This window comes from Arvicanthis niloticus, chromosome 7 (assembly GCF_011762505.2).
Source record: "Arvicanthis niloticus isolate mArvNil1 chromosome 7, mArvNil1.pat.X, whole genome shotgun sequence".
In the NCBI taxonomy this organism is placed as follows: Eukaryota; Metazoa; Chordata; class Mammalia; order Rodentia; family Muridae; genus Arvicanthis; species Arvicanthis niloticus.
The window spans coordinates 12,477,958-12,490,781 of NC_047664.1; the positions used below are offsets into that span (position 1 = coordinate 12,477,958).

The following is a 12,824-nucleotide window of genomic DNA, read 5'->3' on the forward strand; positions in this document are numbered from 1 at the left end:
TCCCAGAGCTTGTATAGATCATACCACACGAGTGTGACGCAAAGAAATAAACTAGATTTCCTGGGATCTGAGTTGGCAGTTGGAAACATTGCCAGGCTGTACCAGAAGAGGCTTCTACTCAAGACACATGCACAACCAAGTGTCATTTGTGGTTGTCCTTAGAGATTCAAAAACTGGCTTGACCTACATCCACATAGAGAGCAGGAGGTCCCAGGGGCCAATCCCATATGAATTTGATGATGATGGAGTGGAGGGAATTGTTTTCTTTTCCTGTTCCTACCAACGCTTCCCCCATATGGCTCTGTCTCACTGAACTGCTGGCATGCTTTCTTCATTAGTTGTGGCACACCGAAGGCACCCTTATTCCCTCCCTCCCCAGAACACCAGTGGTAGAACAGTGCACACCTGCTTTGATTGAAGGGTTTGACAAAGGAAGAGGAACACATTTCATCCTCACATCGTATCAAAGTCCTATGGCTCTTCCGCCACCAGAGCTCCTTCCTGTGACACTCCTTTCTGGAAGACCCATCTCCAGCCATGTTGCCTGGTCTTGATTCTTTTCTGCCATTCATTTCTTTCCTCTTTGTGGACCTTCCCTGTAGAAGAGTTCTGGGATGTCATTCTGGGTGAGGTGTATCTTTCTAAAGTCTACTCAAGTATATTCTGAGACGGATGCTACTTTGCCTTTGCTATATATAGTTTGAATCTTGAATGACCTTCAAAGGCCATGTGTTGAAGGTGTAGTTGCCAGCCTGTGGTGCTACTGGGAGTTGATAGAATTGTTAGGAAGTGGCTTCTAGTGGGAGGAAGTTAGGTCACTGGGGACATGCCCTTGACGGGGATATTGCATCCCAGTCCCTTGCTCAGTTTCCTGGCTGCCAAGACATAAGCAGCTTCTTTTGTCGTGGGCTTCTATCCAGACCCAACAGCAAAAGAACTGAATCATGAGCCAAAAATACATCTGTCCTGTTGAGTTATCTCAGGCATTTTAGTCACAGAAATATAACATTGATTAATCTAGCCATTTGGAGAATCCTGATGTTATCCTAATTTTATCTATTTGTGTATCTGGCTCCAGACTGTCTTTACAGGTGTTCTTCAGAGCAAGAACCTATGCCACCTGTATTCCTCAGAAGGCAAAAGAGTGTAGGAATGAATAATCTGTATCAGAGCTAAATGGCCTAGGTCCAATCACTGGCTCCACTGGCTCCTAACTATGTAAGTCTCCTAGGAAACATGCTGCCGACAACTGAAAGAACATAATGAACTTGAAGTCGTCTGAGGCCCAGTACATGCCTGTGTTACACTGTAGCAATGACTAGCTTCTTCATGGTAGCATTGCCACCCCAAGCTGGGAAAGGGTTTTGGTAAAGACTGGATCTGTAATTGAGTAACCCAGTTTCTTGATGATGCAGAACGTTAAAGTATGGGTTTTAGATGATTCTATTCCTTGATGTGACTGTAGTTCAAATGTCTGGACACCATAAAGCAAATTTTTACTTGGTCCATCCTGGGAGGACAGAGAAGCAAGCTCGATGTTTCATCTAAACACGCACAAGCTGTTCCTACTACTGACCACTTAACATTGAAGATTCATTTGTTATTCCCTGTACAGACAGACAACAAAGTTTTAAAACTTTTTTATTTGGATTTCAGAGAAAGAACAGCTATTGCATTATAAAGACTTGTTTGAAAATACGAAATAGTCCGTTGCTACTATTTATTGTAAACAGACATAAATTATTCAGGGAGAGACCAATACATTTTTCCTGCATTTCTTCCACACATGGTAAGACAGGGTCCCATGTAACCCAGGTTGACCCTGAACTCCTGATCTTCCCACTTCCACCTCCCAAATGCTAGGATTCTAAGCAACCTCCATCCTGGTTTATGTGGTGAAGGAAGCCATGGCTTCAGGCGTTTTAAGCAAGCAGTCTTCCATCCGAGCTACATACCTCGTCCTTTCTCACCCACTCTGAAATGAGCACTGGCTTTGCTGAACCTCATTACTATGATGAGAAAAGAAAAAAAAAAAAAAAAAAAAAAAAAAAAAAAAAAAAACCCAACTAGAATCTCAAGGAGTAGCAGTGCATTGTAGCTTTCATCATCTCCGGTATCCTGGCAACCGCCCAGAGAGTAGAGGCGAGTAATGAACTGTCATAGATTGACACACATGTGCTGCAAATTCAATCTGCTGATTCAGTCTGCCATTAGCACCCTGGGGAATATGCCATACTCCCTGCTTCATTTAACTATAGTCACAAGCTTGACCAAGGACAAAAAGCACACCAGTGTGGTATGTGTTGATCTTACAGATAACTTATTGACTCTTTAGTTCTTGAACCCAATATAATTAAGTCTTTTCATGCACGAAATCTAAAATGCTTAAAGCTAGCCAAGCACAGGGTTGTTTGGTGACACTGACTGGCCATGCCATGACTCAGTGGGTTTCCTAATCACACAGTCTTATCTTTTTTTTTTTTTTCATAGATTCTATGAGTACCTGACAGATATTAGAATTGGTCAAAGTTCTAGTAATATTCAAAATAAACTATGTTTTAAGTTTAGTTATTAAAAATATAAGCTAACAGACTACTAATAGAGTTTCCTTAGGCAGGAGAAAACTGTATTTTCTCTATGTGCATAGTTCCTTTTGGACTCTGGGAATATCTTCCTAGGCAGTCCAGTAGTTACTTAAAAATCACCCACAATTCCTGTAGTGGGGACTGGGGAGGAAATGTCTCCTTCTAAGTGCTATCAGGGTGAGAATGACAATGTCTTCAATCCATTATCTTTCTTCTAGGCTTTATTTTTTTCTCTTGGTTAAAAATATGGCTGGTGTCCATATTAACAGCAAAACAAAATAATTATTTGTGTAAATTAAAATGCCCCACAACTGATGAAAGGGCAGGTGGGTAAGGGATATGGGTTTCTAAGTGGCAACAAGCTACTCCCAAGTCCGGGGACACATACAGAGCTCAGGAGGATGATTCCTATTGATGGACTTACAGGTCACATGTGCAAGTTGAGGTCTATGTACCTGCTGAAGGATGCGGTCAGTGCCTCCAGGCTGAGGTGGAAAGAAGGCTATCATGGGCAGGGGATGGAGTGTGAGAGGGCACTTCCATGAGTTCAGAACGGGGAGCCACTGGATAGGAATGCTGGCTCTCTGGGTTAAGGAAGTCTAAGCGCTCCTTCTAATATACTATTAAAGCAGAAGCCTGACTGAAAGTTTTTCATGTGGAAGGAAGTCAAACATGATTCCTAGTTTTGTTACTGTGGTCCATTCCTGTCTTGTTTTATAGCAAAACAGCAAGACTGAAATACAGTCTTCCAGTCCCACAGTGGGACCCTGGGAGTTTTCCTGGATCAAATGTTCTATTCACAGCAGCATGACGACAGCTGTAGGAACATCGGCAGCTGTTTCTACTGGGGAATATCTGCCCAGGATGGAGATTTTGGTCAACAAGACTGAACCACTACAATCTCTTTAAACATAGGAGAGAAGAGTCAGTTACCTCTGTTTCAAGTAACAGTTATTGGGAAATTCAGGGATGACACACATAATGTAACTTTCAAATACCTCCTTGTGTGCTTCATTATTATTTTTATTATATTTATGTATGTCTGTGTGAGTGAATGCCATGTATGTGCAGATGCCAAGGAAGGCCAAAAGAGGGCACTGGATCTCCTGGAACTGGAGTTAGTGGTCGTGAGCTGTGCCGTGGGTGCTGGGAATGGAACTTGGGTCCTTTGAAATGCAGCAAGAGCTCTCAATGGCTGAGCCATCCCACCAACCCAGGGTCTACTTCTTGCTACCAAGAAAGGCAAAAGGGGGCCAGCTTTGTGCTGCTGACACTCATCTCTCAAGCACCCTCTCATGTCACCTCCTAACTTGGAAGCGGGTTTACATTATATTCTAAAAAAACCGTCTCATGAGCTAACTGCAGAGAGACGCTGATCTGACTCAGCAGTTAACAGGAGGAAACATCCAGTTACTCCCACTGAATTTAAAAGCATGGGACTTGCAAACACATGAAAGACCACACCGCCAGTCTCTATCAACACTTCCCAACATTACAGTACCATCAGCCCAGGGCACAAAATCATCTAGTAACAGGTGGTGTGACTTCCTCTGGGAATTTATCTAATTAAAAAAACCAGTTTTATTTGTTTTTATTTTTATGTATATTAATGTTTTGCCTGAACATGTATGTGTACCATATGTGTGTCTGGTGCCTGCAGAGGCCTAAAAAAGGCAAGGGATCCCCCACCCCACCCTGAAATGGAGTTATAGACAGTTGTAAGCTGGGAATTGAAGACCCAGTTGTAACCTGGGTCTTCTGAAAGAGCAGTAAGTGCTGTTAACCACTGAGGTCATTTCTCTAGCTCAGATTTATTTAATTTTTTTTTGTCATCTTGAAAAAAACACATTTTAAAATGTAATAAATTAAAAAATATTTATGTATTATGCACACACATAGCTCCTACATTTCCAGGCTATAAATACCCACAGGCAATCTCACCAAAATAAAAAAATGAGATCTGAATTGCTGCTTAATTTGCTCCCAGAACAGCAGCTTTCCCTTTCCAACGGGCCTGTGCTAGCACACAAACATTAAGATCAAACTACTGTGCCCTGGGATTAGAACTCTTTCAGCAATTTAAGCAGCAGGCTACTTCTTTGTATCTGTCAATTGCCTTTCCCTGGTTTCCGAATCTCTACCCTGAGGAGGACCCCATGCCTCATCTCATAAGATGGACTTCATACTGGTAATGATGGGAACTGATGGGCCAGCGAGGGCAAAGAAGGCAAGCCTCCAGACTAGTTTTCAACAGTCCTTTGTAGCTCCTTGGCTCCCTGACCTGTGCTGTGTGGTCACCTTAACTTCTGTCTGCTCTTTGGCTGTGCCTTCCAGACATCATCTGTTACCTGTAGGAGTGGCGTCAGCCTTAGCAAACGTGACACTCTTGAGGTCTTTGGTCTGAGGCATTGGTACACCGGAGTCACTGCAGACACTGTTCCTGCCTCTCAGCTGATGGGCATCAGGGATGAGTGAGCATGCTGCTGCTTCACAGGCAGGAAGGACAGGGCCACAGGGTAGCCCACCTCCCCAACAAATGGCTACTCCTACAGGTATCCCATGCATTTGTTATTCTCTCCTAGGCACCCATTAGAGGACTGGTCCCCAGGGAAAACAGGTCTTGTCTGAAAATCACCCAAAAGCCAATCAGGATAGACTGTGGCACTGAATTTAGCAAGAACAGCCCTGCCCTGGAAGTGTCTAACCAGCTTGGAAGGCAGCAGTACTGTCCAGGGAACAGTTGCTGGTGGGACAGTGCCAGGCATAATTGGTCACAGGCACAAGATGACCTGACTACATGGAACACCAGAGGGCTGGCCTTCTTTTCCCTTGTAAGGAGAAGAGAACTTAGCCACCTTTGTGTGCACTGGAATGGCAATCACCTGACAATGGCAGCCAGCTGGGAAGAGTCCATAAAAACCTGAAATTCTATGAAGGGAGGCAGGCAGCACATGAGGAACAACAGGGGTCCTGACACCCATTCCTGTGAATCTGTAATGTACAACGTACAGTGCAATATAAATTTAGCTGATTGCTATGGTGAAGGAAGCAGGCAAAATACAATAAAATATATGTGAACATAATTTTAGCTTTTTGTATTTATTTATTTATTCATTCATTCATTCACTCTTTTTTGTTGTTGTTGTTTTTGAAGTGGCTTCTCTATACAGCTTTAGCTGTCCTGTCCTAGAACTTGCTATGTAGACCAGGCTGATATCAAACAAAGCCTGCCTTTCCTTCCAAATGGTGCTAGGGTTAAAGGCATGTTCACAGCCATAGCAACAACTTAATTCCACTGGAGAAAGTGAGAATTTCACCAAACTGTGCTGCAGCCTGAGACTCCACGCTTGTTCTGTGCACTGGCAGTTCTTATGGGAAACTCTCTAGTCTTGTTTAAACCTGGTCACCTCCGAGTTCCTTGCTGAGTCTGGGTCACAGAAGTGTGTCCTGGGCTGAGGGCTCACAGTGAGAGGGAGGCATTTGCCCTCAAGTCTTTAAAGCTCTTTGCTGATTGGCTGAGTTCCAAGAGTGAAGGGTGGCCGTGGCTCTGAGTTTACAGAGGCCATATGAACTCTGTGTTTAAATACATATGAAAATGGAGTGACCTTCTCTTACATTCCAGCACTGGCCTTCCCTGCCCTTGTCTCCAGTGTGTGGCTGACTCTCTGACCCCACAACAGTTATTTGTCCAGGCTGAACCACAAATCACAAGTAAAAATAAACTCGACCAACTGAGACAATCCGAACTCAGAGCTGCTCTGACTCTTGGTGGGATGATTTTGGCTGCTCAGTTTTCTGAAATGTGTTTTCTCAAGTATAATATTCAGAATGGATTTGAATCAAAGGAGAGAGAAAGCCAATTGGTGGAAACAACATGAACACGTGTTTTTAAGCTTTAAATACAAATCTCTTTACTGTGCCAGGAAGTGCAGTGGACAGAAGTGGAAGTGAATCTGACCTGAAGGAAGATGACTGAGAACAGAACACACAATGGGAAAAGTACTGAAGACGCACAGCAGAGCCAACAGCAGGCGACACTGCCCACAGGGCTGCACTGCCACCAGAGATCTGCTCTCTAGCACGTTCCACACCACTGGATAGGCTGTGAAAAGCAGAGCGGCTTCTTGTTCTCCTTCTCTTCCTCTGGAGCTGCAGTACGAGGCAGTCCTCTGCTTGCCGAGGAGGGAAGAGAGCAGCATCCTCACCACCTCTTCAGTTTGGGGAGGCCCACTCTCTGCTTTCCAGAGCAGCTCAGGGCACTACTGTAAGGACTCAGGGATGGTGCTGACCACATGGGTCGTCTCTGTGGCCGTTGGAGGGGAACCAAAGAAGGTGCTGGTTTGGTTCCTCTGATGATCTCGGAGATAAGGGGGAACTGAGGAGCTTTTGATGTGGAGGATCCTGGTGTCCATCACCTGACAGTCAATCTGCATCATGACTTCATAATCCTGCCCATTGATCACGTTATCTGCAGAGGAGTAGACACAGGATTCATCAGAGCGCTCAGGGTGGGAGCTGTCACTACACTTTCAAGGCTACAGAGTTCTATCAGTCTCTACACCTGTGTGCCAACATGTCCTGCCCTTTCCTAAGTTGATTTCTCCAGGGTCTTCATTGGTTCAGTAAGGGCTGTACCCTTCCCTCCACCTGTGGAGACCGATACACAGACAACTGAAGAGGAGTAAGAAGCCCTGTCATCCCAACAAAGAAGAGATGCTAAGGCCCTGTGTCTTCCATTCATCATACTCTCTATTGAAATTCCTTGCACTTTCGTACATTAGTCGCTCATCCGAGGCTACTGGACTACCCACTCCACAGGATCTCCTCTATGCCTTACCTCAAACCCTATCATTTCTTCCTGCCTCTTCCTTCCTTCCTCTTCTCTTTCCCACCCCCCACCCATTTCTCTACTTATATACTCATACCCTCAAGTGCTCCGACAGGCACCCTAGTTCTACTGTCATTAAACACCTTCTAGGGACACAAGAGACATACATATACAGTGAACATGACCAGCAGTGAAGAATGCTGGGATGTCTTCTGAAAACTGAAATGTGGGCAGAAGGAGGTGACTTAAAGCTTCAGGGCAGAGACTATTTACACACTAAGATTATAGCCAGAGAAGGAAATGGACAGTCAAAGATGTGAGCCATTTCAAGCCCCAAAGAGATATGACCAGAGAACTGTTCAATGACATAGTTAAACTACAATGTCTTGGTTTTTCTGTTGCTGGGATGAAAGACCCTGACTAGGAAACTGAGGAAAGGAGGAGTTTATTTTGGCCTCTCCACCATAGAGAGGAAGTCAAGATGGCAGAAGCTTGATGCAGCTGGTTGCATCTCACCCACAGGCAGGAAGCAGACAGAGGTGGATGCTGCTGCTCAGCCCCTGCTCTCCATTTTCATAGCTGAGGAGTCCAGCCAGGGAGTAACTCCATCCCTAGTGTGCATCCTACCTCTATTAAAGCAATCAAGAAAGCTCCCATACGCTTGCCCAAAGCCTCATCTCCCAGGGCATTCTAGATTCTGTCAAGTTAACAATGAACACTAACGGTTCCAAATGTCAGAAGTGCAAAGCTAAGAAACAGTATTAGAAGGTATAAGGAAAATGTTGATGCAGATACAATGAAGCCATCTCAGAATAACATGTTGGCAGCCTTAGAAGCTAAGAAAGCACAGAACAATATACTTCAAGCCCTAAACATAAACAAGTGCCAAGCAAGAACACTATACCCAATAAGTTATTTTTTGACATATCAAGGTAAGCATAAACTAATGCAGTTTGTGATAAAGAAGCTGGCACTGCAGAAACCACTTAAATACTATACACAGCAGAAAGAGAAGGAGTTTTGTTCATGGACCAAGGGAGAGCTGAGAAGTAATTCATTATGCATGACACAGGAAACTAGCAAACCCCTAATACTAACAGGAGGAAAAAAGTTAACTACCAACAATTTAAACGGCCAGAACAACTGCTAAAACAACCATTGGAACTAGCAAGCCTCTCTCAATTATAACCTTAAAAGCAATAATCTCAACTGAACACTGAAAATAATACAGGTTAACTGGATTAAAAAACAAACTTATTTATTTCCCGTCTCCAAGAAATAATTTACTGGCAAAGTTATCCATAAACTAAGAGTAAAAGGTAGAATCAACCTTCTCAGCAAATATCAACAGGCTGGCAGAGCTGACGGAGTAGACTCCAAACAAAGTCCACTCAGAAGAATAAGCCCAGGACACATGAACAAAGGGAACAAATTGGTGATCACACATCAGAACAAAGATGATTTCATTTCAGGGATGCAAGGCTGGTTCAGCATATGCAAATCAATAAATGTAACACAGCCATGTACACAGACTTAAAGACAGAAATGAATTGATTACCTCAATACACACCGAAAAGGTATCTGGGTAAGTTCTATATGCCTTCAAGGTAGCTTAAAGAAACCAGGAGCAGACCAAACATTTCAAAGGCAGCATACGGCAAACCTACAGCCAACATTAAAGGAGAGTGTTTCCTCTAAATTTGCAAGTATGCAAGGGTACCTTCTTTCTCCTTTCAGTTAGAAGAATGCTCAAAGGCAGCTAGAGCAATAAGAGAAGAAACAAAAGGGATATAAACAGCAAGTATGAAGTCAACTGACCCTATTTTCAGGTGACACCATTCTGTACATAAAGGATCGAATGGTTTCACTTTTTAAGGTACACTGAAGTCTGGAAACACTCTTAAATCTGTGTTTTCAGCAAAGTGGCTGAAACACAAAACCAATATGTTAAAAATCAGTAGTTTTCCTACATACCAACAATCCATTTGCCAAGAAAGAAATTAGAATCAATTATTCCATTCAAAACAGCCTTAGTAACAAGAAAATCCCTAGGAATATGTCTAACCAAGGAGGTGAAAGGACTCTACAATGAAAACTTCAAGGTACTAAAGAAAGAAACTAAAGGTACTAGACAATAGAAAGGCTTTCCATGCTCATGGATTAACAGCATATTATGAAAATGGCCAAATCACCAAATGTGCTCTACAGATTCACTGTGATTCCAAAATTCAAATGATATTTTTTACAGGACTAGAAAAAATAATCTAAAATTCATAGGAAAACCACAAAAGAGCCTGAATAGTTAAATCCTAAGCAGAAGAACAATGTCAGCTATCACAGTGTCCGACTTCACATTATACCACAGAGTCACAGTGGCCACAGCATGTCCTGAGACAGAAACAAATGCACAGACCAATGGGGCAGAATAAAAGACCCAGAATCAGCCCACAAAGCTACAGACAACCTGTTTTTGGCAGGAGTATTGAAAATATGCATTGGAAACAAGACAGATTCCTTGAAACCTTTGCTTTCTGCATGTAGAATGATAAAGTTTGATCTCTATCTCTTACCTTAAACAACAAATAACAAAAACAAATCAGTTTGAAATATATCAAAGGCCTTAATATAAAATATGACAAGCCAGGTGTGGTGGCACACGTCTTTAATCTCAGTACTTGGGAGGCAGAGGCAGGCAAATCCCTGTGAGTTCAAGGTCGGCCTGATCTACAAAGTGAGTTCCTGGACAGCCAGGGCTGTTGCACAGAGAAACCCTGTCTCAAAAAACAAAACAAACAAATGAGAAGCTGAGACGCTGGAGGAAAACTACTTTGGGACAAAGACACAGGCAAGAACTTACTGAAAGTAGTCCATCAGCATAAAAACAGCTTTAAGAACTGACAAATTGGAATATGCCTCCAAAAGGTTTCTGAGTTCTACCACAGAGATAGCTCTCTGTAGAATTATTCACAATCACTAAGAGGCCAGTCACCAGATATATCACAGCACAAGTATATAATGGAATTTTACTTAGCCAAAAGAAAAGTGAAATCATGGCATTTCCAGGAAAGTGGATGGAACTACAAATTGTTATGTGAATTAAAATAAGCTAGACTCAGACAAATGCTGCATGTTTTCTTTCACATATAAATCTAGGGTTTTAATTATATGTATGTATATAAGTGTGTATGTATGTATGTGTGTGTGGTATGTGTGTGTATGGGGGTGGGGAATGTGTACATGTCATGAAACTAGAAGAAGAGCCATGAAAGTAGAGTCTTAAGGGGAGAGGGAAAGAGCAACAGAATACATATGACTTGAGAGTTGTTGGGCCCCTGGGAAGAGGAAGAGGAAGAGGATGAGGAAGAGGACGAGGAAGAGGATGAGGAAGAGGAAGAGGAAGAGGACAGATAGCAGGGACAAGAGATGTGGGTTAAGGGAATAGGAATGACAATAGAAACAAAAATGTATGAAATGCATACAATAAAACCCAATAGCGAATACGCTCTTTTGTAAAATACTAAAAGTACTATTTATGGTTTTTAAATAAGGGCTGGAATCACTTTCAAAGTGAACATCACGATATCAGCATGCAGACACAGTGTTTTGTATGCTTTTCACACAGTGAACTGCATTTTCAAAGCAATGGGATCAGAGAGTTTAGAGCAGTGCAGAGCAGAGCACAGGGAAGAATTTTTAACCCTTATTTTGCCTTTCAAGGATAGAAGAAACTATGAAAGGGACCAACCATGTCAGGAAGGTTAGCCCTCTTTACCTGTAATCTAAAAGTGTATTCATGTATTTGATATGTATGAGTGTTTTATCTGTGTGTACATCTGCAAGCCAGAAGAGAGCATCAGGTCCCATGGGACTAACAATTACAGACAATGTGAGCCACCATGTGGGTGCTGGGAATTGAACTCAGGACCTCTGGAAGAGCAGCCAGTGCCAGTGCTCTAACCACTGCCATTCTGCCAGCCCTACCAGTACAATTTCTAATTCCATTAGGTTCTCCCAACTGTGAACTTAACAGTGAAGACAGGGAAGACATCACAGCATCTGATACTTATACATTTTCTTAGGGATCACTAGATCACTACATAGTAGGGCAATACACATCTCCAGAGTTCCTGGTTCCATGCCAATGAGACAAGTGCAGTTCTGTGTACTTAGTTCTCACAGACAGTGGTATCTGCAAGAAGAGACACAGACTCCTGCTAAATATACATACAGTGTAACTATCATGGACTTAGAGATTTATTTGTATCAGTTTATTATGTGTGTCTGGGCACACATGATGTGACACACACATATATGTAGGCATGTAGGCACCAGAAGAGGATTGGATTCCCTGGAGCTGGGGTCAGGAGACTAAGCCACTTGACGTGAGTGCTGGAAACCAAACTCCAGTCCTCTGGCAAAGCAGCAAGTGCTGTCAGCCCGAGTCATATCTGCAGTCTCCATTATCATGAATTTAAGACACTCAGATACATGCTCTACTCTCCACGCTTTCTAAGAGGATGAAAGCTTTTTATTTTAGGACAGAGCCAAATTACTCCCTTACTTGTAATGCTGGTGGTCATTTTCCAACTTGTAGTAAATGAAATGATGAGAGAATTATAAACAGATAATATTTCTCAAGCCCAACTGAATAATCACGGCATCACACCAGAAGCTCAGAGAACTTGGAAGACTGTGTAGTCAACGTGGCATCTGACCTTGCGTTTTCATCTGTGAATCTGGAGCTGTTTTGGGGAGAGCCTGGTTTCATACTGCCTTTCTATTTATTCAGATCATGCAGAGCCAAACAGTGATTTTAAATTTTGAATACTCTTAGTGACAAAAAGCTCAGATTAAAAGTAATTTTTTTTTCCTGTCCCATTATCCTTTCTTTGAACTTTTTACACTACACAAGTCATGCACTTTGGAAGAAAACCCAAAGTTTGACATTTGATCTTCAGAGTCCACTGATTTGTTTGGGAAAAGTGAGCCATAGAGCTTGTAACAGAAGAAGGTGGGAAAGCTGGAGACATCTAGTCTGGGTGTTTCATAGGGGTCTAATACACATATTTCTATATGTTCTCTGAAACTACATGAAAAGTTTAGTTTATATGTTTTGGAAAACAAAGCCTGTTGGATTCTTAATGGGGTAAAAAAAAAAAAAAGAAAACATGAGATAAAACAAATGACCTATTAATTTTTTAGTATATGGTACATTTCTTCTATTTTAAATCCAAGGGAAAATATCCCTGTGGTTTGACCTCAGTCATCTGTCCCAATGTGCCAACCATTTCCACTGATGATAAGGTTCCCTTACAACTCCTCTAAGTGTCTTTGATTACAGATGACGGTCATCTTCTTCTTTTCAGCTGCAGCAGAGATGAGCAACAGCTGGCTGCTGTTGTGCATGGACT

General features: G+C 42.5%; 1 protein-coding gene across 3 annotated transcripts in view; it reads right to left on the reverse strand.

The window, feature by feature from the left end:
* Nucleotides 1–1,624: 1,624 nt before the first annotated feature.
* Nucleotides 1,625–12,824, reverse strand: part of Atf6 (activating transcription factor 6) — a 166,917-nt gene continuing 155,717 nt past the window's right edge. For all 3 annotated transcript variants that reach the window (XM_076937940.1, XM_034508907.2, XM_076937942.1), the window contains one exon: nt 1,625–7,053. In XM_076937940.1, the coding sequence (XP_076794055.1) occupies nt 6,845–7,053 (209 nt within the window). In that variant the 3' untranslated portion in view covers nt 1,625–6,844. The remainder of the gene's footprint in view (nt 7,054–12,824) is intronic.